Consider the following 23,620-nt stretch of genomic DNA (forward strand, 5'->3'; position numbering starts at 1 on the left):
ACTCGTTCAAATGAGGCCCCCTCCCTGGCCCGCTGCCCTCCCACTCCCACCCTCCCCTGCAAGCTGTGCTCCCAAGCAGGGGGATGCTGGCTGAAGCTGGAGGCCTGGGGTGTGGGTCCCAGAGCCACCAGAACTGGAACAGGGACACCCCGGAAGGGCCTCGTCCGCCACAGCCCAGCTGGAGGGCTCCAGGCACCACCCCGAGCCCACGGAGGCAGAGAAGGGAGCTGCTGGGGACCCACATCTGGTTGGAGGGCTGGGCACGCAGAGCAGAGGCCCCAGTCTGTCCTGGGTGACAGTGGGACTGGCTCTGTCCCCAGTGGAGAAGGCTGAAGGAGAAAGGCACTGCAGGGGCTGGGCCTGCGTGGCCACATCCAGCGCCCCCACCGCCTCTGAAGGGCTGGAGAGGTCGAGACAGGTTGGACCACCTGGGGTCCCGAGGTTTCAGGAAGGGTGGACAAGCCTTGCTCTGGGACAGGAGAGAGGGTCTCTTTAGGACAGGGTTGGTGGCCGGACAGGCACTGCTCCGGGACGGGGTAGGGAGGTCATTTAACCATCCCAATCCCAGGCCAGGCCGAGACGGGCTTCCCAGGTGGCCCCAGACTGGACCGACGCCGCAGGTCGGCACTTGCACCCTGGCCAGCCCGCGGGAGCCAGGCCACTAAGGGCGGGGCTCGGACGGACCCAGGGGCGGGGCCCAATGGGAGTGGAGCGGCCCGGGGCCGAGCTCGGGGCGGGGCCTCGCAGAGGCGGGGGTCGGGAGTGGGGGTGTGTCTTGGACGAGCGGGGCGGGGCCAGTCTGGGGGCGGAGCCTCGCCTGGCCTCGCCCCCGTGACGCGAGGGCGGAGCCGCTATATAAGCGGGCGCGGCCGCGCGTGCGCATTCCGCGAGCGCTTCGGTCGTGGAGCGGCCTTAGGCGGTCTCGTCTGCAAATGGGCTCCGTGGCCTAGCGTCCCCGTCCCCGCCACCCGTGATCGCGCGCCGAGGCCCGCGAGGGGTCGCCGCCTAGGTGAGGACCCGGGCGGCGTGTGAGTGGGGTCGAGCGATCCGAAGGGGCGCCCCCGTGCGCCACGGCTGGCGGGACAGACAGACTGGCGGACGGAAGGCCGGACGGCCGGGGGCGCGGGCCGGGCTAGGGCCGGACGGGCCGGGCGGGCTGGGCAGGTGCCCGGAGCCCCGGGCCCGCGGCCCCGCGCACAAAGAGCCTTTGTTGCTCCCGCGCGGCCGGTTCGGGCCGGTTGGAGCCGCCCGCGCCCTGCGCGATGAAGGCGGCCGGGAGTTCCGGGCTCGGGCTCCGCCTCCGCTCGGGAAATAAACTCAGCGTGGCGGACTCCGGAGTCTGGGTGGGGGCGGGTACCCGAGTGGGGAACGCCCCTCCCGAGGGCCGGCGGGTGACCAGGGGGGCTCCCCGACCCCTGTGTGCGCAGGCTTCCACCGGCCATAGAAGCGACAGCATGGCAGCCATCCCCTCCAGCGGCTCGCTCGTGGCCACCCACGACTATTACCGGCGTAAGTCAGCCCCCTCGTCCTCTGCCCTACAGGTCCCGTCGGGGCGGGGGGTGGGCCGCTAGAAGCGCTGGCTCTGCCGCTGTGCTGCCAGCAAAGCCAGCGCTTGGCCTGGTGGACAGGGCAGGGGACTCGGGGCCCTGCAGAGCTGACCAGGCCTCTCTTCTCCAGGCCGCCTGGGTTCCACTTCCAGTAACAGCTCCTGCGGAAGTGCGGAGTATCCTGGGGAAGCCATCCCTCACCACCCCGGTGAGCGCAGGGCCACTCCCCTTCGGTGGGCGGCACTATGTGGAGGGATCCCACGAGGAGTAGGCAGGGGCACCACCACCCTACTTTGCCTGTCTCAGGTCTCCCCAAGGCTGACCCAGGTCACTGGTGGGCAAGCTTCTTTTTCGGGAAGTCCACTCTCCCGTTCATGGCTACAGTGTTGGAGTCCCCAGAGCGGTGAGTCCACATTCCTGGGGGCCAGCATGGGAGGTGGGGGCAGGTGGAACCCCCCCTGACCCCAAGCTCTCCCCCAGCTCGGAATCTCCCCAGGCGTCCAGCGGCTCCATCGCCTGCGACCTGGCTCTGGAAGCCGTGAGGAAGCAGCCTGGTGGCCAGCCTGGCAAAGCCAACACCAGGCCCCAGTCCTGAGCGGCCCGTGCCAGGCTGCAGGAGGCGCTAGGCTCATCAGAGCCCGTCCCCTGCCCTCCCCCCCTCCCCTCTCTCCTCCCCTCCCCTCTTCCCCTCCCTCCTCCCCTCCCCCCCCCATAGACTAGGCGGGCTGCGGCAGAAGCACTTGGGTTCTTTTATATCAAAATAACAAAACACCAAAAAGGAAGTCGAGAGAACCCCACTCTTTACTATCCAAGCCACACGCAAGCCTTCCCGACACCCTGTAACCGTGTGCCTTGCACCAAGTGGAAAATAAACCGAGCAGCCAGTAGCCCTGATGGTGTGTGTGACCATGTGCCCCCGGGGCCCGTGGGAGAAGCTGATGTTTCTCAACCTCACTTCCTGGCAGAGGTGGAGAGTTGGCCCTGTTCCCTGGGCCTTCCTGGGTTCCCTTACTGGGGAGCCACCTCTTGGGTCTGGCCCAGGTTCACAGCAGCAAGCCACCACAGCGAGTGTGGAGCCTTGGCACCTGAGAAGGGGTGGGGGGCCTGGAAGAGCAGGCAGTTCAGAGGTTGGACAAGAAGCTCCGGGGCAGCCACTGGAGTCCTGGGCCTCTGTTTGTGGGTTTAGGGACCGTCAGCTGGAGGGACCTGGTGCCCCTGGAAAGACCTTGGCAAGGGTCCCTGCCCTTGACACCCTGGAGGGCTGTGAGGGGCCGGTACCAGAGCTGTCCCAACTGGTGTGCAGCTCATGGGGCCGGACTGTCTCCCGGAGCCTTCCTGTGAGGGTGTCGTCTCTTCTAGCCTGCTGCAGGACGCGCTCTGGGTAGGGTCCCCCAACTCTGGGGGCGGGGACCCAAAATTAAGACTGAGTCGTAAGTGGTATGGGGGCGTTCCCAAGGGACCTTCCCACCACTGGTGACCCGGCTCTGGACGAACTCCAGCCTTGGGAGGGTGTGGCTGTGTCATCCTCCGCCCGCCTCCATGGGCGGGTGTGATTGGTGGACTGTGTGTCCACACACCTTCAGTGGCCAGCAGGGATTGGCCCGGGTCTGTTGGGTAGGAGGGGGCAGCTTAGGGAGGGCGTGGATGAGGGCTTGGTATGAAGTTAGGGGCCCCACGGGCCACTGAGGGAGCCCAGCCTCCTCTTTGGCCACTCTGCCCCCACTCTGTGCTAGAAACGGTTCAGTCCAATCCAGGGCATCCCACGTAGCTGATGGCCCTCAAGGGCCTCTGTCCCGTCTGCCCTCATCGTGTCCAGGCAGGCTGCAGGGTCGGTGCAGTCTTACCCAGGCCCCCTGTGCTCCCAAAGCCAGTAGTCCATGCTGAGGCCTGTAGGGGAGGCCTTCATTCCCACCTCACACGGACCCAGGGTGGGGGCAGGTGCCCAGTCTCCTGGCTACAGCGTCCAGATGAGGCCCTCAGGACTCCTGGTGGCGGCTGCTGATGGCCACGGCCCTGGGTAGCAGACCGCAGTGCCCCACCAGCAAATAGCCCGTTTTCACAGAGTACTGAGAAGGCCATGTCCCCCCATATCAGGAGCTGCACACAGGCCAGGTGACCCAGGGTGAGCCCGCCCAAAATCCAGGCCCCTCCTCATGCCCCACCTGGGGGAGCTGCGCCCTGGTCCTGACAGCTGATGGGCTTTGAGTCAGGACCAGGGACAGGTCCACTCCCTTTGGAAAGAAGAGTGGCCAGGCTCCTGGAGGGTTAGAGCTGGCTGTGGAGAGTCCCGGCGCTTTCCAGGAGCTGGTGTCTTTGAAGGAGCAGACAGGAGGAATGGGCAGCCTCAGCCCCCCGACTTCAAGGGGACTGCTTCCCCCGGCCCCGGGGCAGGGTGGGCCCCTGGCTGGAGGATCTCCGTCCCCCAAGCGTTCAGCCCGGTCCTGCGAACTTATCCACAGCTTCATCTGCCCGTACCCTTGATCCGAGGTCCAGGGCGGCACCCAGGCCCCCCTTCACAGGGCCTCGTGGCCTCAGAGGCAGCACCAGAAGGGTGTCCCTTTCACAGCGGGTTCTCGTACCTGCTGACACTGGAGAGCTTCTCCCGCAGGGCTTTGAAGCAAGGTCTCTGCTCCGGGTCCCTGTTCCAGCACGACAGCATCAGCTTGTACGCAGCGGGTGGGCTCTCGGGGGGACAGGGCATTCGGTAGCCCGAGTCCACCCTCAGGAAGGCCTCGTGGTTGGACATGCCTGTGGCGGGTCGGTAGCAGGGGCTGCAGGGGCTGTCCCCTCACCACCGTCTTCCACCCTCCCGGGGGACCCCGGGCCGCTCTCCTGCGCTCTGCATCCCCTGCCCCCTCCTGACGCCGCCGTCTGGAGGCCGCCCCAGGGAGGCAGCCTGGCGCTCTGTGTGGTGCACGCCCCGAGTCCAGGTGGCGGCACCCTCCCACCCTGCCCACGGCTGGGGACGTTGTTGGGGGCCAGTACCTGCATAGGGCATCTGACCCCTGCTGAAAATCTCGTGGAGAAGAATCCCGAAGGACCAGACGTCCGACTTGATGGAGTAAAGCCCTCTTGACAGGGCCTCCGGGGCGGTCCACTTGTAGGGGATGTTGCGGCCGTGGGAAAGGTAGATGTCCTCCTGCGAGCGGAGACGTGCTGGGGCAGGCCACGGGGCAGCCTGCAGGCTCTGGCCCCGCAGCACGGACGCACATGGGGACGCACGTGTGGAGCTGGGGTTCGCGGTGGGCCAGAGCAGACTGGGCACTGATGATGGACGGTTGCCACTAGAGGGAGGTGGTGCTGGCACTGGGAGAGAGGCAGGCCCTGGGCCACCAGATTCAGGGGCTGGGGGCGGGGGGTGTGCAGGAAGCACTGGGATACACGTGCCCCTCCCAGGTGGCATCCGTGTCCCAGAGGTCGGCCAGTGTGAGCACGAGCAGGGACAGTGCCTGCCACGCTGGAGGCTGCCGGTGTGTTCAAACCATGGGTTCATAGAGACAGCCCGGATGGGCTGGCCACCAAGTGAATGAGGGAAATGCCTTTCTAGAAGTACCCGGCCTACAGTCAAGGACTACAGCATCAGGATATCAGCCCCTGAGTGGAGGGCCCTGGACTCTGGCCATCGGTGCCCCACCATGCCAGGGGAACTGAGGCAGAACCCACTCGCCCACTGACAGACCCCGCCCTGAGTGGAAGGCCCTGCCACAAGGGGGGTTTCTGGGAAGAGGGAGCCAGAGAGGCCCAACACCGAAGGAGCTGCAGGGGGGCACAGACTGAAGGGGTCAGGCAGTGGGAGCAAACAAATGAATTCTTGGCTCTCAGGAATTTGGAAACTTAGCTCCGAGGGGGCATGTGATGACCTTAAGGAGTCCCGTTAATTGTCAGAAATGTGTCTGTGTCTGTTTCTGTCTGGAGTCTCAGTGTGCACGTGTCGACCTGGGTCTAACCGTGGAAGGAGGGGACACCGGATGGGGCTGGGGAGGGGGCTCGTTACACCATTTTGTCCACGTTTGTCTTCAGAACCCTCCACGATAAAAGTGTCTTCTGTGGGGGGGACGTTTGCCCTAAGCTCACAAGCCACTCCCACCCTCTCCCCTCGCTGAGCGCTGAACGCAAGACACCATGAAAGAGTGAGCAGGTGCCCCACCCACCCAGGAGCGCCCCACCGGCCCCCGTGTGGCTTCTCTCTCCTCCGGGGGTCCCCCTGCCCCTCCAGCTCTCAGTCCCCGGAGAGGCCTGCCCACCCCATGAAGGCTGCGCCCTGGGCCTCACCTGGGAGCTGCCACTACTCCGGCGTCCCGCCCTGTGGCTGCTCAGCCAGCCTCCCTTGAACCCCAGCTCCATGCGCAGAGGGAGCCCTGCATGCTCCCCGGGCCCTACCTTGATGAGCCTGGCTAGCCCAAAGTCCCCGACTTTGCAGATGTTGTTTTCCCCCACAAGGATGTTCCTGGCGGCCAGGTCCCGGTGGATGTAATTCTGCGATTCCAGGTAGCACATGCCCTCGGCCACCTGTGATGCGAGGTCCACCAGCTCCGAGACGGGCAGGGTTTTCTCGTCAGAGCCTGCAGAGGCCAGGGGAGGCCACGGTCAGAGGGGCAGGGGGCCACGTCCTCCCCTCCACCGGCCCTGTGTGCTGCTGGGACAGAGGGTGGCTGCCTGACTTGAACAGTGCACCTGTCATGGCCCTTCTGGAAGGCCAGATGTGGTCCACGCGTGTGCCCTTTGCCCCACTCCCCGGTTCCCTTCCTGGGAATCCACACGGAAGTGTCAGTGCAGAGAAGCTCATCACAACGTTATTCACACGACTAAAAACCTCAGAAAGCTTCAACGAGAGGGGACTCGCTAAACAGGCACAGCTCGTGGGTGCGGTAGCGTGCCGTCGGTGGGGCCGCCTTCTGGAGAAGGGCTCTTAGCAACGGCACCCCAGCTAATTGGCAGGGGCCGCGTTCGCTTTGGGTGTTTGATGAGGTACAGATGACGAGGTCTGTGAGTCCGCGCATGTTGAAGTGTGTGCGTGTCTGTGTGTGTGTGTGTGTAGCACATGAGGGTGTCTGTGTACATGCGTGTGCAAGTGTACGTGCCCATTCGGACACCAGAAGAAGGTCAGCACTTCTCAGCACCTTCTAGAAAGAAAAGCCGTAAGAACCAGGCCGGCGTGTCCCCCAGGCTAAGAGGTGGGCCGGCCACGCCTGGCATTTGAACACAATGGTCTCAGTTAATGGTGAATGGAGGGCTGGCCTGTCTAGTGTTCTCTCACTTGACCTGTGGTAAATAGATAAACGGATGGTGCATTTACCACAGGATATTTTAAATCATTTCTTAAGCAGGTAAGGCTGTCAAGGAGCCCCCGGGCTGTCCCGTCCCTGGTACGGGCGCAATTTGGGTTTTCTCTTTCTTTTTTTATTAAACATTTTTAAATGTTTATTCCTGAGAGAGACAGAGAGTTGAGCAGGGCAGGGGCAGAGAGAGAGAGAGGGAGACGCAGAATCCGAAGCAGACTCCAGGCTCCGAGCTGTCAGCACAAAGCCCGACGCGGGGCTCGAACCCACAAACCGCGAGATCGTGACCGGAGCCGAAGTCGGACGCTCAACCGACCGAGCCCACGTGGATTTCCTCTTTCTTTGTGCAAGTTTCCCATGCCCTCAAGCACATGGCACTTTTATCCCCAGGAAAGGAGCCCCGAGTGCGGCCCCGCGGCCAGCTCACCCCGCAGCAGCTCCAGCAGGGCTCCCCTTGGCATGAGCTCTGTGATGATGTACACGGGGTCCCCCACGGACACCACGGCATACAGCGGCAGAATGTGTTTGTGCCGAAGCTTCTTCATGGCCTGAATCTCCGCCTGGAAGGTGTGCTGGTGCGGGAGGTCATCTGCGGGGGCAGGCGGCCTCCGTGGGTGCGGCCCAGTCCCGGCCTCCTCCCGCCCGCCCGCTCGCGGCAGCGGCTCGGGACACGTGGGCGCCCTCCCCGGGGCGGCCCAGCACCGTACCACAGCGTCCACGTGAAGGCTGTGCCGAACCCACCACCTGCCGGCCACACACCGGGCTCCGCATTGATGCCCTGTCCCCAGCCTGAGGTGGAGTGGCTCACCCCCCGGGTGTGTCCCCACGTGTCCCTGCCCCAATTCCTGAAGCGGGGGGTCCAAACCTCTAGTGGGTTCACAGGAGACTTTAGACGAACCCTTTCAGATGTCTAGTGATCTATTTATTTTAATAGCTTTCCATGTACCTTATGAATTTAAAATTGCCTGGGTGCCCGGGGGGCTCAGTCGGTTAAGTGTCCAACTCTTGATTTTGGCTCAGGCCATGATCTTAGGGTTCATGAGTTCGAGCCCCGCATCGGGCTCAGTGCCAACAGCATGGAGCCTGCTTGGGATTCTCTCTCTCTCTCTCTCTCTGCCCGTCCCCACTCGTGCTTGCTGTCTATATCTCTATCAAAATAAATAAAACTAAACTTAAAAAGAAAAGAACTTAAAATTCCCTTTTAAAACAAATGCCTTGAAGGATGCCTGGGTGGCTCGGTCGGTTAAGCGACTGACTTCGGCTCAGGTCAGGATCTCACAGTTCACGAGTTCGAGCCCCAAGTCGGGCTCTGTGCTGGGAGCCCGGAGCCTGCTTCCGATTCTGTGTCTTTCTCTCTCTGCCCCTCCCCTGCTCGCGCACACTCTCACTCTCTCTCTCAAAAATTAATATACATAAAAAATTTTTTTTCATAAAATAAACGCATTTTCGGTAAAAACATGCACATTGAAAGGAAGACGCCACGTGGACACTGTTGGAGACGACGCGTGCGATGCACATACGGCCGCAGGTGGCGCGGGGGATGCCGGGGACGCTTGGCCACCCCGCCCGTCCCCAGGGCGCAAGGCCCGAAGTCCCTGCTGGGGCGCCTGACCTGGGGCCCACTCACCTCGAGCAATCACCTTAATAGCCACTCGGACCTGGTCTTTCCAGAGCCCTTCAAAGACCTCCCCGAAGCAGCCGGACCCCAGCTTCCTGCAGAGTGTGAACTCCTCCCGTGGCATCTCCCAGTCGTCGCAGTGGGGCAGGGGCTTGGGCTCATGCTGGAGGGACAGGCAGGGTACCGTGCCCATCACCCAGCCCACCCACTCTGACCCCAGGATGGGAGCCCCTGATCTATCCTCGGATTCAGGGCAACGCCCCAGGGCCCAGCACGCAGCCAGGCTTTCCCAGGAACTGCCCTCGTGACCCCAGCCATGTGCTGCAGACACCCTCACCTGCCCACTCTAGGCCAGTGACATCCACCTGAGTGCCTGTCCCACAGAGCTCTTGGCCCCAGGCTCCCACTGCCCCGGAGAGACTCGGGACTGGCAGGAGCACAGGCCTCTCCCTGGCCCAGGGGCAAGGGTGACCCAGCAAAGGAAGGCACGGCCCTGCCCCCACGCCCCGCTCTGTGGGAACACGGCTGGAGACGGCCAGAGTCCCCGGGGCCAGGTGTCCCCGTGCCCCCTCCACCCACGTCAGGAGAGAGGGAGGCGGGCGACGAGTGGGGGCAGCAGGTGCAGGCGACCCTACCTTCCAGCAGGGCACAGTGAGCCGCAGGCCGTGGGACAGGCTCTGGGCTTTGTGGTGGTCCACGAGCTCGGACAGGCTGGGGAAGGACACGGCCTCGCTGAGGTGCAGCCGGCCAGCACGCCTCCAGATCCTGTAGTGTCGCACGACCTGGCCGTCACGCACTGGGGTGCGGGGAGGGTGGGCTGAGGCAGGGACGCGCGTTGACACGCGCCCACCATCACGGTCCCCTCTCGAGAAGCGCTCGCGGGCCCCGCGTCCCGCCCCCGGCACGCCCAGTGGCGATGGGAGAAAACCCAGACCCAGGACCAATGGGACGAGCCGCCCCGGACGGCCGAGTGTCCGCCCGCCGGAGGGAGGTCCTGGCTGTGGCAGACAGAGAGGCATAGGCCAGCGGGGCTGGGTTTGGGGGCAAGCAGCCCCAGGGTCAACTGCACGGGGGACACAGAGCGGGGAGAAGGGCCAGGGAGGCTGTACCTGAGAGAACATAGTCGGCGCCCGGCTTTTCGCTGACCCTGACCAGGAAGGCCCCGGCTGTGTTGCCCTCTGCCTGCAGCCTGTGCAGCGCTTCAGAGCGGGAGATGCGGCCAAAAAACCACCTGCAGGGCAGGTTGCGGGGGGGGGGGGGGGGGGGGGGGGCAGTCCTGAGCCCACACTGACCTTCGTCCCCTGCCCTCTCTGCCCCCGCTTCCTCCCATCTGCCCATGCTGAATCCCAGCCCCCAAATGGCCCGTCCGGACACCAAGGAAAGGCCTGCCCGGGGAGTCCCCTGTCTGTGGGCTCAGAGCCACTCCTGTCCCAGAGACGTGCCATCCTGTCCCGTGAGAGGGACCACGTTGTTCCGTGACCCTGGCCACAGACGCTCTGCTGTAGGACTGTGGGGCCTGGGTCGGCGTCTGAGCGGCAAGGCTCTGCACGTGCGCCCTCACACACGCGTACCCACACTCACGCCTGCTCATACACACTGGTGCCCAGGCACGGGCGAGCCCCGGACTCTGGGCTGCAGGGTGGGGTCTGCAGAATTACCTAGGTGACTTCTGCTGCCGGCTGCTCAGCCCTCAGCTCCCCCTTTTCCTGCAGGGGTCCCCGGAACAGGAAGCCCCCGCGGGGGGCCTCATGAGGGCCACGCCCCACCCTGAGCCTGGCCGAGGTAGCACCTCTGGAGTCTCTCTCGTTGGCTCACCCCTGCAACCACCCTGCTTCCTTCCTGCTTTACAAATGCACCAGGTTCTCAGGACCTCGGGGCCTTAGCACCAATCACGCCCACCTCTGCACGACCCCCGTGGCCGGACCCTGCCTTCTGAAGCTGTGCGGTTTACGACCCTGTTGCTCGTCCCTCTTCAGCAGGAGGAAACCCCCACGCCCGTTCACCGTGCGACAGCACCGGCTCGCAGCAGCTCCTGGGGCCTCTCACGCTGGACCGTCCTGGCCCAGAGCTCGGGGGCTGTGCGGACGCCCACTCCAGGCTGCCCTTGTGGCCCAAGTTTCCTGGGCAGCCCCTTGGGACCAACCACCACCTCCAGGAGCCTCCCTGCCGGTGATGGGAAAGCCCGTGGCCCACGCCCAGACCCGGCATGTCGCAATTACCTTCCTGCTCCCTCTAACTAGGTCATGCATCTGGTTTGGGTTGTTTGGAAGGTGAGCGAAGCTTTGCTCCCCAAAAGGCTCAGTCCCTGCCTCGGACGCCTACACAGACCACATCCCTGTTGGCTGGCCCGGAAGCCCACCGTGGACCCTTCTGTCCTGTTTGGGTCCTGGCACCTCCAAGTGACCGTGGGGGAGCCCAGGGAAGGGGCCGCCTGCCTCTGTGGCTCTGTATCCCCAGATGTCGCACAGAGAAAGCCTCGTCAGCTCTCCCGGGACCAGCGTGGTGGGGTCTGGCCCTGACTAGGGACCATAGGGAGATGGAGTCCCATGTCCCCTATCCTCACCGGCCTCCCCAGAGCCCAGCCGCAGCAGTGCAGAGCTCTGTCCTGAGGGCTGCCCTACCCTGAGCTCCCGAGGGGCCACAGGGCCCAGAGTGGGGGGGCCTTGGGGTGACCCACGAGGGCCATGGGGACACTCACGGTTCAGACTCCACCGTCTCCTTCTCGGCCAGGTAGCTGTGGGGCACGTAGCCCTCAGCCAGGGCCCTGCCTGCCTCGTCCAGCCGCACAGCCCAGCACCACTCCTCCCCCTTCCTGGCCACGTGGAGCAGGTCCCCGGCCCGGAAGCTCAGCTCTTTGTCCGTCCGGGCCTCGAAGTCCCACAGGCCCACGTACCGGGGGCCCGGGTGAGGCTGGTCCCGGGACACCATGGCGGGTGCAGCGGCAGGACTGGCTTCCTGGCCTCAACACCTGTCACCGGGCTGGTGGCGGCACCACCTGTGGCTAGGAACGGCGGGTGGGGCCCGCCCTGACAGGCCACCTCCACCCGGCCAAGAAGCCAGCCCACTTCCTGGTGCCGAGGCGGCTAAGCCAGGCCGGCCGCACCTGCAGCCCGGATGGGCCTCTGCCCTGGGCTCCACCTGTCCTCCTGCCCACTGAGGCCAAGTCAGTCTGGGTACTGCTCCCGCCCACCTGCCCTGGAAAGCGTGCCCACCACATGGTCGCGTGGCTGGACCTGAGCCCCCGCCCTCCGGGGGGGGGGGGGGGACGAGTAACGGGTCAGACAGGGCCTCCCTGGAGTCCAGTTTAGCAACCGGGGCTCCGGTGTGAGTGGAACCTAGGTGGGAGTGATCGAGAGGGGGGTTGGAGACCCGTGGGCACATCAGCGCTGCCCGACCCCCGGGGCCCGCTGGGGCTGAGCTCTCCAGAGTCACCCCTGGAGCCCCGGTGGGTGTGGCCTCCCATCCCCTCCCTGAAGGCTGACCCCTGGGGGCCCACCACACACTCCCTTCCCCAGACGTCTGACCACCCAGGGGAGCTGCGCTGGCCTCCAAGTCACAGGAAAGGGTGGGCAGGCGCCGGAAAGAGGGAGCGGCACTGAGGCCTCGGGGTGGGGGCAGGCGGGGCCCAGCCCCCAAGGGGAGCCGGCAGCCAGGGCGCGGGGAGGGCTCCGGGTGCGCCGTCCATCCGTGGTCGGCCTGCCCCAGCCTGCCCCCTTGATGGGAGGTCCGGGAGGACAAGGACCAGGGAAAACCAGATACTAAGCCTGATTTCTTGGCACTTCCGTCTTTTGGAAAGGGAAGGGTCAAGAACAGGAGTGTGGTCACTCAGTAAGGTCACAGTCCTACTGGCAGAGCAGGGTGGGAGGGGGCCCGGCTGGGCGGGGCCTGCGAGGCATCTCCCGCACCCAGGGCTCCAAGGCAGGCCCCCCCCCCACCAGCCGCGAGGCCTCCCTCATTGTGGGGCCATTTGCTCCAGTCGGCTCCTGGGTACGGACGTCCCGGTTCTGCCCGGGCCACACCTGGAAGCCCCTGAGCACCAAACCCGTCCGGCTTGTGGCTGATGACACACGCCAGGCACGCACCGGTGACCCCCACGCACACCTGCGTCTGGTCCAAGCCCAGCTGTTCCCTCCCTTCCTTCCCTCAGAGGCCACGGCCCGGCCCCAAGCCACACTCACCTGCTCCTCCGTCTGTCGCGGGCAGGACCGGGGGGCAGAGGGGGGGAACCAGGGGCTGCCACCAAGCCCGCCCATTCCTCCCGCCCCCCTCCCCCGTGAGGGCTGGCCCACGCCTGGCACCCAATGTAAGGAGCCCCCGTCCTCTCCCCGCTCAACCCTGACTCACACCCGGGCCCTGCCGTGTCCTCCCTCCTCCCTCTGTGCGGCCCTCCCCTTGGTGACCTCAGCACCCTCCCCTCTGGGAAGCCCCCCACCATCCAGCCCTGCACAGCCTCCGTGCCAGCCGTGCCAGCCGGAGGGCAGGGCCTGTTATCAGTGGTGATGTGGGAAACAAAGGCCAGCTGAGGGCTGAGCACAAGCTACCCCCTCCCCCGCCTCGGGCCCCCCCCCCATGGGATGTGTGTGACTCTCTTCACGCTCTCCTGGCCCCCAGAACAAAGGAAAAGGGGCAAACAAACAGATAACTGGTAGAGATCACAGTCACGCAGGACACGAGTCTGTCAGTCTACAACCGTCTTAATGATTTACAAGGAAAAAAGCCATTTTATCAACAGCCAAACTCCCAGGAACCTACGGATTCAATTTCCTGAAGCCCTAACGTCACCTTCCCCTCCATAGGATAGAACATTTTATATAACCCATCACCCCCCACAACCCCAGTGCGGCTCTTGCTGCCCACAGGTCCTGTCCTCACGCTTTAATAAAACCACCTTTTGCACCAAAAACGTCTCAAGAGTTCTTTCTTAGCCGTCGGCTCCGAACCCCAACACTTCACATCAAGCGGGGCGGGGCTAATTGGCCTCAGCAGGCGCACCCCTGCCTCGAACTGTGCACATGGGCGGTTCTCTCCAGGGGACGGTAAGCAGACTCAGCCGCCTCTGTCCTTCCATCCCACAGGCCTTCGGGGCGCAGCTGTCATCATGGGGGGCACAGGAGTGGAGGGTAAAGACCCTGAGCATAGACCTCCCCTGCCTGGCCCCCGGCCCTCCGTCTGTCTTAGTGACCAGAGCTGGGCAGGATGATTGAGAAGCAACGCTGTTCGTCCCCCCTCCCCACCCAGCCCCCAGGTCCTCATTCAGTGACATCAACAGTGGCTTGAAATCAGCCTCTGGGGGAGCAGTCACACGCTGGAAACCGCCCGTTTCCTTTTCCCCAGAGACCGGGTTGTGACCCAGTTGCCTGAACACCGTGGCATCCAACCCCACCCCTGCCTGACCCTGCACGGGCAGGCCAGCACCCGGGACCCTGAGCCACTGAGGCCCAGACTCTGCCTCCCTGACCTTTGCCCCGTCCCCAGAAAGAGCCAGCCAGCCGGACCTTCCCATGGCCTGACCCAGTCCCTCCCTCCGCCCCTTCAATTCCGGCCCCAGGGAAATGGAAGGGGCTATCACACAGCTCCCGGGGCCGGCACAGAGTCCTGCCAGTGGCCCAGAAGTCATGCTTCCTCTGGGTCCCTGGTCTGGGCGCTAGGATCCTGGGCCGGGGGCCTGGGCCGCATGGGGCCAGCTGTCTGTCTGCCACGATGAACCAGCTGGTGGGCCATGACAGCTCCGGGTCTGTTCCGGGGCTGGGGCTGCGGCCTGTGGGTGACGCGTGTCTGTGCGTGTGTCTGAGTCAGCTCGGTGTGCATTTATCGCGTGCCCGCTGCCTTCCCGTGTGCCCGGGTCTGTTCCTGAGCCGTGTGTGCCCAGCACCTGGGGTCTGCCCGCCAGCCCGACATCGGCCACAGGGGGGCCCTGCAGAACACTGGGAAGTCCGGCCGCCGGCTCTCGACCTGGGAGGGGGTGGAGGGCATCCAGGGCGGCAGGCCCAGCGCATCCCCCCACCCGGACTTCTATGCCGAGTTCTTCCCTCGGCAGGGACACCGGGTCACGCGGGGCAAAGGCCATCATACCCCCCTGTGCCAGCGGGTGTCTGCGTGTGTCTGCCATCCACACGCACAGTGTGGGTCAGCGTGCGTGTCAGGGCCCTCGGCCCTCGGTCAGAGTCGGCTCCAGGCCGCCGGCACCTGTGTGTGTTGGCGGCCAGTGGTGTCCTGCGGGGGACACGCGGGTGGGGAGGAGTGGCCCCAGCCCCTGCGTCCAGCGCCCCAGGTCACGTGAGGGCGGGGTGGAGGCGCCTGCGGGCTGCGTCCAGCGTCTCCTGCAGCACAGCGAAGGCGGGCCTCTCCTCGGGGCTGCTCCGCCAGCACTCCAGCATGAGCGCATAGACCTCGGCCGGGCAGGACGCCGGGCGCGGCAGCCGGTACCCCCAGGTGACCTGCTGCAGGGTCTCGTGGTTGCTCAGTCCTGGCGAGGGGCAACGAGAGGGCTGGGGGGGGGCGGCCTCTCTTCCGCTGAGGGCTCAGCGTGGGCGCTTCCCCCCAGCTCTTGGCCAGACCCTGCCCGGCCGGCATCAGGCCCCCCCCGCGGCCCACCTTCATAGGGACACTGGCCGTAGGTAAAGACCTCATAGAGCAGGACTCCGAAGGACCAGACGTCCGACTTCTGGGAGTAGACACGGTAGTTGGCTGCCTCGGGCGCCGTCCATTTGACGGGGATCTTGGAGCCGCTGCTTGGGGAGTAGATGTCCTCCTGGGTGAGGGGACACGGGTGGTGGGCGGGGTGGAGTGGCGCCCTCGCCTCCCAGCCACGGCAGGGTCGGTGGTCTCAAGCTGAACTGACCTTGAGCAGCCGGGCCAGGCCAAAGTCGGCCACCTTGCACCCCAGGTCATCACCCACAAGCACGTTCCTGGCGGCCAGGTCGCGGTGCACGATGCGCCTCTCCTCCAGGTAGCTCATGCCCTCGGCCACGTGGCAGGCAAAACCCAGCAGGAGGGACAGGCCCAGGGCCCGTCCCTCGGGGCCTGTGGGGCGGGGCGGGCTATCAGGGGGGCGGGCGTCTGCGCTGGTCACCTCCGCCTGTGCCTCAGCGTCCTCACCCTGAAGAGGGGGTGAGGGCAGGGCTACCCACCAAGGCTGCAGGGTCACTGTGCTGTGCAGGGACCGCTCAGTGAAGCAACCCACCTGGGCCCCCGGGAGAGACCAGACACAGAGGGGGGCCAAGGCAGGGAAGGCGCGCAGGGCTGGTGACACGGGCGGGCCCCACCCCTTGCGCACCCGCTCAGCCTGGAACCTCGACGCTCCGAGTGCCCCCACAAGGCACAGCACAGGCCCGGGGCCCGAACCCGCTGTGGGCCGGAGCCCTGACAGTCGAGCCTGGCACGCCACGAAAGGCCCAAGCCGAGAAGGGGGCCGACGGTCGTGGCTGCGCAGGGAGAGCTGGGTCACCCGCGGCCCCTGGTCGGGGGCAGAACTCACTGCCCAGGAAGGCCTGCAGATTGCCCTTGCGCATGAGCTCGGTGACGATGTACACGGGCTCGCCGGCCGAGCACACGGCATGCAGCCGGATGAGACGCTCGTGCCTCAGGCTCTTGAGAGTCTGGATCTCCTTGGTGAGGTCTCCCAGCTTCACGTAGGCTGCAGGAGAGGCACCGCTCCAGGCCCCGCCCGTGCCACCCTGCCACCCTGCCTCGCCCTGGGGCGAGAGGGGTCGGAGGGCGGGACGGACAGGGGCGGGCAGGCCTCACCCACCTGACTTGATGACCTTGACTGCCACCGGTGTGGAGTCGAGCCACAGACCTTCCCACACTTCCCCGAAGTAGCCTTCACCCAGCTTCCTCCGCAAGGCAAACTCGGAGCGAGGCTGCTCCCACCCGTCCTGCAGGAGAGGCTGCTGAGGGGGTGGGGGGCACTCGGGGCCTCCGCCTGCTGCGCCCTGGACAGAGGGGACAGTTCCCCCTGGAGCGCCGGCCTCCAGCACCTGTGCCGCGGTGTTCGCCCTACGCCGGCCTGGCAGAGGCCTGGGGAGCCAGGTGCTGAGCTCCAGGAGTCTAGCCCCGGTGGCTCCGGGCTCTAAGTGGCCCCTTTGCCGGAGGTGGACACCCACCCACGCGCACTCATTACTGTGCCTGGCCAGACTGTCAGACTGTCATTAGAAACCAGAGCAACTGGATGGCTGCCTGGCCCCTGGCAGGACGGCTGGCGCGTGGTGGCCCGGGGGCTCCAGCTCTGGCACGGGTGTGCAGCCAGTCCCGGCGTCTCCTCCTACAGCTTCCTCCTGGGACGCACAGCTGCTGTGGGCACCTTCCCCAGACGCCTCCCCACACTTGTCCCGGCCCTCACCTGTCCCCCCACAGAACTGGGTATGGGGGGGAGCACCAGAAGTCCTTGGAGATAGAGACACAGTACCTGTGAGAGCAAACCCAACCCCAGGCAGGGCCCCCAGTGCTCTGGGCCGTGTCAGAGCCCTGCAGCCGCGCTCGGAGACGGGCCTGGGCCGGCTGCCTGGCTCGCACCCCCCTCTGCCCCCCGCCACGTGTGCTGGACAGGGGGCGGGGGCGGGACTGGCCCACCCACCTGGGGCACACAGGGCTGCAGCAGTGGGTTGTGGGTCAGCTTCCAGTTGGCCTTGTAGTAGGCGAGCAGCTCCTCCAGGCTGGGGAAGAGCCGGCCCTTCTGCAGGTAGAGGCCGTTAGCCGCCGTGCAGATGCGGTAGTGGCGAACGCTGGCCTGGGCCCGGACTGTGAGCGCACAGAGATGAAGCCCTCCTCCGGCTGCTGCCTGCCCCAGACCCTCCCACCAGCCCAACCAGACGGCCACCACAACCTTCCACGGGCTGGGCTCGGAGCCCGCCTCAGGGGCCTCCTGGAAAAGGAGGGAGCGTGGGCAGCCGCAAGCCAGAGGTGCAGCGAGAGGGGCACTGGGGGCTCCTGGCCACAGGGCACAGAGCCCAGGGCAGGTGGAGAGTCCAAGAATGAGCGGAAGAAGGGAGGGAGGGTGAGTGACGGCCAGGCGGCTGTGCAGGCCGGGCAGCTCAGAGGCACAGGAGGGAAGGTAACCAGCAGGTTGGTGAGCTGCGAGGTGACCAGCTGCAGGTGCCTTCGAGCTCGACGTGTGGCCAGCGAGGCCTGGGGAGCACCTGCCCCAAGGTCAGGGGCGTTCTGGCGCAGGCTCAGCCCGGGGACAGGGGCGCAAGCGGCCGCCACGTTACCTGACAGTGAGTAGTGGCCGCGGCTGCTCTCGCTGGGTCGGATGAGGAAGGCCCCAGGCCCGTTGGCCGGAGACAGGAGCATCTGCTGGGCCCGGGCACGGCTGATGCCGCTGAAGTACCAGCTGCGAAGGGCAGGTGGGTGGTCACCAGCAGGCCCAGACCTGAGCGACCCCTGCCCCCACACTGGTCAGAGGCCCCGATGCCCGGCTCCCACCGTCTTCCCAGGCACAAGGTGCACCCAGGGCCCAGCGCAGGGTCCCGGCCCAAGGTCTGCATCTGCCCCGGACCTCGGTGCCCAGCCTCTGGAGCCATCGGGGAGGGGACAGGGGGACCACTTGGGCCGGCCACCAGCAGGGACCTGAGTCAGGAGAGAGACACTGTCCACACTCCTCGGCCGCAGGTTCTCTGCTAACCCTGCTTGTAAAATGACCACCGGCCCCGGCCCCGGCCCAATCTGCCCGGGGGAAGGGGGCACCAGGAACCAGGGCTCCCGGGGAGCGGTCCCAGCCAGGCTGCAGGGGTGTACGGAGGACCACGAGCAGCCGGGCCAGGCAGAGCCCACCCGCCCAAGGGGAGGACAGTGCGGCTGACGGTAACTTGGCCAGGAAGGACCTGGAGGAGGCCGCTGAGCCAGGCTGGGCAGGCCTGCAGAGGCGGGAGGGGCTCAAAACACCTCTGCCTCTGAGGGGCCCCAGCCCCCGGCCCTCCACACGCTGAGATGCTCCGAGCACCGGGTGCCCAGACACCAGGAGGCTACACACCCGAGTGTGGAGCGGGGCAGGGGGTGAGGGCTTGCCCGGGGCTCCCCCATCTGACACCCGTTTGGGCCATAACCCACCTGGGCCACACCAGGTGCAGCTCCCTGCTCCACATCCTTGGGAGGAAAATGGAAAGGCACCAGGCCCCACCCCATTGCCTGTGTCTGCCTCCCAAGGCCCAGGTCGGGGAGCCCTACGCCTGAGTCAGGTTCCCACCCTGGAGGCTCCTGCTTCCCGGAGATTCTGGGGACCCCGTGGCAGGAGGCCTGCCTCCTATAAGGGGGAGCCACAGCCACTAGGCGACTAGCCCTGTGAGCATGGCTCTCATCCCCTCTGACGGGGGGAAACTCAGGGTTCTGGGAGCTGGAGGGTGGGCTCTGACCCCCACCTGGGCGTGTGGGACTGGCAGTTATCCCAGGGGACCCCAGGCATGACTCGAGTGAGTCGACACAAAGTGGGGGTGCCCTGAAAAGAGGGGACTGGATGGTCAAACCTGTGCCATCCCAGGCAGGCGGATGCTGCCGGAGGCTGGGGTGAGGCCAGTGCCTGGCAGGAGGGAGACAGAGGGAGGCTGGCACTGGCACAGAGGCCTCTGGGCACCTGGGGAGCTATGGGGGTGGGGGAGCTAGGAACTACGCAGCCAGACCCCGCCTTCCGCAGCCCACCAGCCAGGAGGGCATCAGAAAGGGCTCCAGAGGCCCCTCCCAGGACAGCAGGGCGGGGGGTGGGGGGGGAGAGGAGGGGCAGAAGGGTCCCCAGCCCCACAGCAAAGGCCGATGGCAGGTCAAGACCCTGCACACTCCGAGCTTCAGGCACCTTCTCGGGAGTCTCTCCCCGGGGTGGGGCACTGGCTGAGCTAAGATTGGAGGAGCCTCGTTCTCAGGTCAACCCTCAACCCTGAGAACGAGGCTCCTCCCCTGCCCAGCCAGTCTGGCCCCGAGGACAGACAGCCAGGTTGTCTGGGGCTAATGACACCCGTGAGTGTGGTCGGCCCTTTCATCCCAGGCCCAGGCAAACACTCATTACTGCTTCCTCCCAGCACCGCCCCCTCTGACGCTCCCAGCCCTGCCAGCCACCTCTAAGAGTGGCTCATGGGATCTGCCCTCCACACCTGGAGTGACTGTGGGCCCCCTCCCCATCAGAACGGCTGCTTGGTCCCTCCCATCGCTCCCAGCAGGCTGGTCACTGGGTGGGAGTCCCCTCAGGAGGCACCTTCCTAGGACTCGGGCTTTCCAGGCCACATGCCAAACCCCCAGGGGACTGGAGATGGCTTGAGTGAAGTTGAGACCCAGTGCTGGTCTGCAGAGGACATGTCTAGGGCTCAGTCCTAGCCTAGCCGGGCACAGGATAAGAAACCAGTGTCAGCCTGGGCAGGTCTGACAGGGCAGGGGTCTGGGCAGCTGGGCCTGGCTTTGCTGAGCCTGGTCACCGACCAGCTTCTGGCCTGTTCTCACCCAGCACATCACCTCCATGCATGCCGGGGCTGGGGGGTGGCGTCTCTGCCGCCCCCGGAGGTCCTCCTAGCCAGTGCCACATCTGTCTGGACGTCAGGCATTGCGACGGCCATGACATCCAGGCTGACCCACTGCATTAAGGGGAAAGACAGGTGGGGCCACAACCAGAGTTTGGATCGAATGGTTGAGGCCCGTGCACGATGTCTACGAAGACGGGGCCGGGTGGACCCACGGCTACCCTGTCGTTCAGACCCTAAGCCTGGGCTGAGGTCATCTCCTCCTCCAAGCCCTGCAGCGGAACCTCCAATGTCTGTCTTCCTCCCTCCATGATTGCAGACGGGCGTGCGACCCGCCAGGTGTCCGTGCCGGCCAATCCCTGCCTGTGGAATGCCCCGGCCCTGGGGGCCTTCGGGCATGCTGGGGGGGGGGGGGGCGGGATGGGTGAGCCCCCCCATCCACCCATGTCCCCCTCTCAAAACAAGCTTCTTTGGGAGCAGTTCCAAAGGCCGGGGTCATGTCTGCCCCGCACCTGGCCCAGGGCAGCAAGGAGAGTTCTGGGTGAATGTGGACCAGTGAGGGGCAGGTGAATGCAGACCTCCGACTCAGCATGGCACCCCCTCACCCCCTCACCCCCTCACTGCATCTGGATGGCCCCTCTGGTCACTTACGTCCTGATCAGGAGCGCAGGGAGGACAGGGGCCGTGTCGTGTCTCCCTTGGAACTACACTCAGGAGCCCAGCCCCTGCCCTCCAAGCAATGGCCACTCGGCTTAATGTTGTGGAGACCCCCAGAGTGCTCGGCTCCCCAGGCTGAATCCCTGTGTGAGGGCAGGAGGGCCCGGCTGGCGGGACAGGGCCCCAGAGCGACCACCGTGCTGGGGGCCCGGCCAGTGGCGTGTGTACACGCCGTGCAGCTTACTCAGCACCGGACCCGACAGCGCCTGCAGGAGCCACTACCGTCCTCCCTTTTGGCAGGACCAGGAGACAGTCACCGGCGTGCGTGCGCCGCCCCGTGTGCTCGCTCACCGCCGCATGGCAAGGCCTCGTGGGTCCAGGCCACAGGAGGGAGGGCGTGAGGGGCAGGAGGGAGGAAGGGTGGGTCGGGACATGTGATCCTAGGGCTCACTTGGTCCTCACTCCTGACGCTGCGGAGGAGCAGGCTGATACTCACGGTTGGTCCAAGAGCGTCTCCGGGGTGGCCTTGGCCAGGTGGGTGATAGGCACCAGCCCGGCCCTGGGCGGACCGGAGAGCCTGCGGGCAAAGATGTAGCCGCCCTCCTCCTTGAGGCCATAGAGCCTGTCCCCGCGGCTGACACTCAGCTCGTCGGCGCACCGCGCGGTGAAGTCGTACAGCGCCCTGAAGAGCTGCGCGGGCGCCGGGGAGCTGCGGGGCTCTGCGGCGGGGGGCTCTGGCTCCGCGCCGGCCTCAGGGTCGGGGAGCCCCAGGACGCCGTCGTCCGGCGCGCCCACCGGCCAGATCTTGTCCCAGAAGAAGGACAGGAAGGCCAGGCGCTTTCTGAGGAAGGGCTCCATGCTCCGGGGCGTCCCGGGGCCAAAGCCGGGGCCCTCAGCGGAGGGGCCGCGGCCGCAGGGGTCAGCGGGTGGCGCGGAGCGTGGGCCACAGGTCACTGCAGAGTCCTCCAACAAGGCGCCAGCCTCCCGGGCTGGGGTTGAGACCAGGGAGGGGCGCAGGGTGGCCACGCCACGGCTGCTCCCCAGCTGCTCGCACCCAGGGGCTCACAGCCGCTCTCCCTGGCCCGGGCGGAAGCGGCCCCGGGACTGGCTGGGCGGGGGGGGGGGGGGGGCGGGGCCTCTGGGGGCAGGGCCTCTGGGGGCGTGGCCACGGGGCGTGGCCTCGGGGCGGGGCCGTGGGTGCAGGTGGGACGACCGCGGTGGGGGCGCGCGCAAGAGGTCACGCTCAAGTGAACCACGCGCCCGCCCTCGACCCGAGCCTTGCCCTCAGAGAAGGAGGCACCGCTGCGCAGCGCCTGGCAGTGACCCGGATTTGCTAGAAAACTGTCTGGTTCTTTACATGTTGACCAAATCTCTCAACATAAAACCCTGCACAGGACAGGCTCACATGCTTGGCCAGGAACGTCTGCAGCCAAGTCTGAGTCCGGCTGGGGACAGCCTGGGACCTCGCGCAAGGCGGGCAGGCTCCCTGCACTCTGGTTTTTCCCTCATAAGGTGGGAGTTGGTGACCGCCAGGGCTCGGTGAGCACCAGAGTGGGTGCCGCACGGAGGATGGGACGATGTATCTTCTGGGCCCTTGGGGGTCAGGAGACCCCCCAACAGCCACCACCGGGAGGGGGAGGCTCTGATGTCTGACCCCCACCTCAGGGATGTGAACTGGGGTTCCAGTGGCGGAGAGGCCGGGCCAAGCCCTGCCTCTGTCTCTGGGCAGGGTGGGGAGACCAAACCCTGAGCAGCCTGGGGCAGGGTGGGGGAAGGGTGGGGGCAGGTGGGTCCGGGCCCAGGCCTCCGCATGCTCCTCCCCACCCCCCAACCCCACACTGGCCTCCCCCCAGCTCATCCACTTTAGCGCTCAGAGCCCACACCCATCTTGTGACAGCCGCAAACCCCCTTCCCAATCCTGCCCTGGATCCACGGCTGGATGTTCATGTGGTTGAGCAGAGCCAACGGACGGGTGTGACTGCTGGTCACTGAGAGGCCGAACAGCCACCTACCCGGGCCAGACCCGCGGCAGACACTCCTCTCTGGAGCCCACCCACTGAAGGGGCCTGGAGCTCCCACTCCACCAGCCGTTTGGCGACCCTGCCGCCACACCCACGACCTGCTCCTCCCATCCCTGGGCGAGTCTGCCTTTCACACACGGGTCCCCTCAAGTCCTTTATGCCTGTGCCGCTCTCCTCCTGGGAAGCCATGCTTCCTGTCTTTGACCCACCTGGTGCAGGGAGGCCTCTTCGGGTCCTGGAAGGGTCCTGCTTGTGCTGACCGTGCTTGGGGTCCAGCGCTCGGAGCACTGGACACAGATTCCTTCTGGACACTCCCAGTCCCTCCGAGCCCCAGAGCCCCAGGCTCTCGGATCAGCGCGTTCATTTGGCGGCCAGAGCAGGCAGGGAGGGTTCCTCCTCATCCTCTGGCCTGGCCCCAGGCCTGGTGCCCAAAAGAAAGAGCCCAGTGGGCTGCCCACCCTGTCCCCGCTACAAAGACCTCCAGGACATCCTACAGGTGAGGAAGCAAGGTTCAGTCCACCTCGTCAAGGTCAGAGCAGGGACATTTTCTAGCAGGAACCTGTGCTGGGCGGTGGGGACCCGGCTCACCAAGAATGCCTGCCCCACCTCCAGGTGACCAGGACGGGTCCTCCTCCTCGTCTGCCCCACGCAGCGGGCTCTGCAGGGAGCACCCCGCGCCTGGCAACCCCTGCCTGGGCCCTCTCCCGTCCCCTCACCCCACAAACCCCCAGACGGCCTGCCGCCCCGGCACCACACACACCCGGCATCAGGCAGCCGGCAGCGAGAGCCACCTGTGTCCGTGTTGTCGTTGGCGGCTCTCAGGGCTCCCTGCCCACCCTCCGGCCTCCAGGTTCTGGGACCCGCCATTCCCTTGCTCACCTCACCCACCTGACACAGCAGTGTCCAGGCCCCCAGGACGGTCCCTGCCCTGACTCTGCCACTCACGCCCTCCATTGGCCCTGACCACAGAGACAGTGCTGGATGGGGCGGGGCGTGTAGAGGTGTGTGAAGGGGGGAGAGGACCCCCAACCCTGGACGGGGTCAGATGATGGTGTTCTAG

General features: G+C 66.0%; 3 protein-coding genes across 6 annotated transcripts; 1 reads left to right on the plus strand and 2 right to left on the minus strand.

The window, feature by feature from the left end:
- Positions 1-850: 850 nt before the first annotated feature.
- On the plus strand, positions 851-2,434 carry PPDPF (pancreatic progenitor cell differentiation and proliferation factor). Its single transcript, XM_058686233.1, has 5 exons — positions 851-1,009; positions 1,428-1,509; positions 1,678-1,755; positions 1,854-1,950; positions 2,028-2,434. Exons 2-5 carry the CDS (start codon positions 1,455-1,457, stop codon positions 2,140-2,142), a joined length of 345 nt encoding a protein of 114 aa, XP_058542216.1. The 5' UTR covers positions 851-1,009; positions 1,428-1,454; the 3' UTR covers positions 2,143-2,434.
- Positions 2,277-12,704, minus strand: PTK6 (protein tyrosine kinase 6). 2 transcript variants are annotated; one of them, XM_058686231.1, is made up of 8 exons: positions 11,143-12,691; positions 9,554-9,675; positions 9,080-9,240; positions 8,454-8,607; positions 7,254-7,415; positions 5,928-6,109; positions 4,533-4,686; positions 2,277-4,295 (listed from the first exon to the last, which is right to left on the minus strand). In XM_058686231.1, exons 1-8 carry the CDS (start codon positions 11,370-11,372, stop codon positions 4,108-4,110), a joined length of 1,353 nt encoding a protein of 450 aa, XP_058542214.1. In that variant the 5' UTR covers positions 11,373-12,691; the 3' UTR covers positions 2,277-4,107. The 2 variants fall into 2 exon arrangements, with proteins under 2 accessions (XP_058542214.1, XP_058542215.1); XM_058686232.1 differs by lacking the exon at positions 7,254-7,415 and having other exon boundaries at positions 11,143-12,704.
- Positions 12,705-13,120: 416 nt separating this feature from the next.
- On the minus strand, positions 13,121-21,638 carry SRMS (src-related kinase lacking C-terminal regulatory tyrosine and N-terminal myristylation sites). Of its 3 annotated transcripts, none has more exons than XM_058686229.1 (8): positions 21,036-21,638; positions 17,654-17,775; positions 17,020-17,183; positions 16,195-16,321; positions 15,922-16,080; positions 15,286-15,467; positions 15,039-15,195; positions 13,121-14,910 (listed from the first exon to the last, which is right to left on the minus strand). In XM_058686229.1, the coding sequence occupies exons 1-8, from the start codon at positions 21,395-21,397 to the stop codon at positions 14,717-14,719; spliced, it is 1,467 nt and encodes a 488-aa protein (XP_058542212.1). In that variant the 5' UTR covers positions 21,398-21,638; the 3' UTR covers positions 13,121-14,716. The 3 variants fall into 3 exon arrangements, with proteins under 3 accessions (XP_058542212.1, XP_058542211.1, XP_058542213.1); XM_058686228.1 differs by having other exon boundaries at positions 16,195-16,378; XM_058686230.1 differs by having other exon boundaries at positions 14,773-14,910; positions 15,070-15,195; positions 16,195-16,378.
- Positions 21,639-23,620: the final 1,982 nt, after the last annotated feature.

This window comes from Neofelis nebulosa, chromosome 9 (genome assembly GCF_028018385.1).
Source record: "Neofelis nebulosa isolate mNeoNeb1 chromosome 9, mNeoNeb1.pri, whole genome shotgun sequence".
NCBI classification, from domain to species: domain Eukaryota; kingdom Metazoa; phylum Chordata; class Mammalia; order Carnivora; family Felidae; genus Neofelis; species Neofelis nebulosa.

What these genes read in the sequence shown, in the direction of transcription:
- PPDPF (XM_058686233.1), top strand. Translation starts at nt 1,455, where the DNA reads ATGGCAGCCATCCCCTCCAGCGGCTCGCTCGTGGCCACCCACGACTAT. An exon ending in CACCCACGACTATTACCGGC is followed by an intron (nt 1,510 to 1,677) that starts GTAAGTCAGCCC and finishes TCTCTTCTCCAG; the next exon opens with GCCGCCTGGGTTCCACTTCC. An exon ending in AGCCATCCCTCACCACCCCG is followed by an intron (nt 1,756 to 1,853) that starts GTGAGCGCAGGG and finishes TGCCTGTCTCAG; the next exon opens with GTCTCCCCAAGGCTGACCCA.
- SRMS (XM_058686228.1), bottom strand. Translation starts at nt 21,397, where the DNA reads ATGGAGCCCTTCCTCAGAAAGCGCCTGGCCTTCCTGTCCTTCTTCTGG. An exon ending in GAGACGCTCTTGGACCAACC is followed by an intron (nt 17,776 to 21,035) that starts GTGAGTATCAGC and finishes TGCCCTTCGCAG; the next exon opens with CTGGTACTTCAGCGGCATCA. An exon ending in AGTCAAGGTCATCAAGTCAG is followed by an intron (nt 16,081 to 16,194) that starts GTGGGTGAGGCC and finishes CCTCTCCTGCAG; the next exon opens with CCTACGTGAAGCTGGGAGAC.
- PTK6 (XM_058686231.1), bottom strand. Translation starts at nt 11,372, where the DNA reads ATGGTGTCCCGGGACCAGCCTCACCCGGGCCCCCGGTACGTGGGCCTG. An exon ending in GAGACGGTGGAGTCTGAACC is followed by an intron (nt 9,676 to 11,142) that starts GTGAGTGTCCCC and finishes CCTGCCCTGCAG; the next exon opens with GTGGTTTTTTGGCCGCATCT. An exon ending in CCTGCTGGAGCTGCTGCGGG is followed by an intron (nt 6,110 to 7,253) that starts GTGAGCTGGCCG and finishes TGGCCTCTGCAG; the next exon opens with GCTCTGACGAGAAAACCCTG.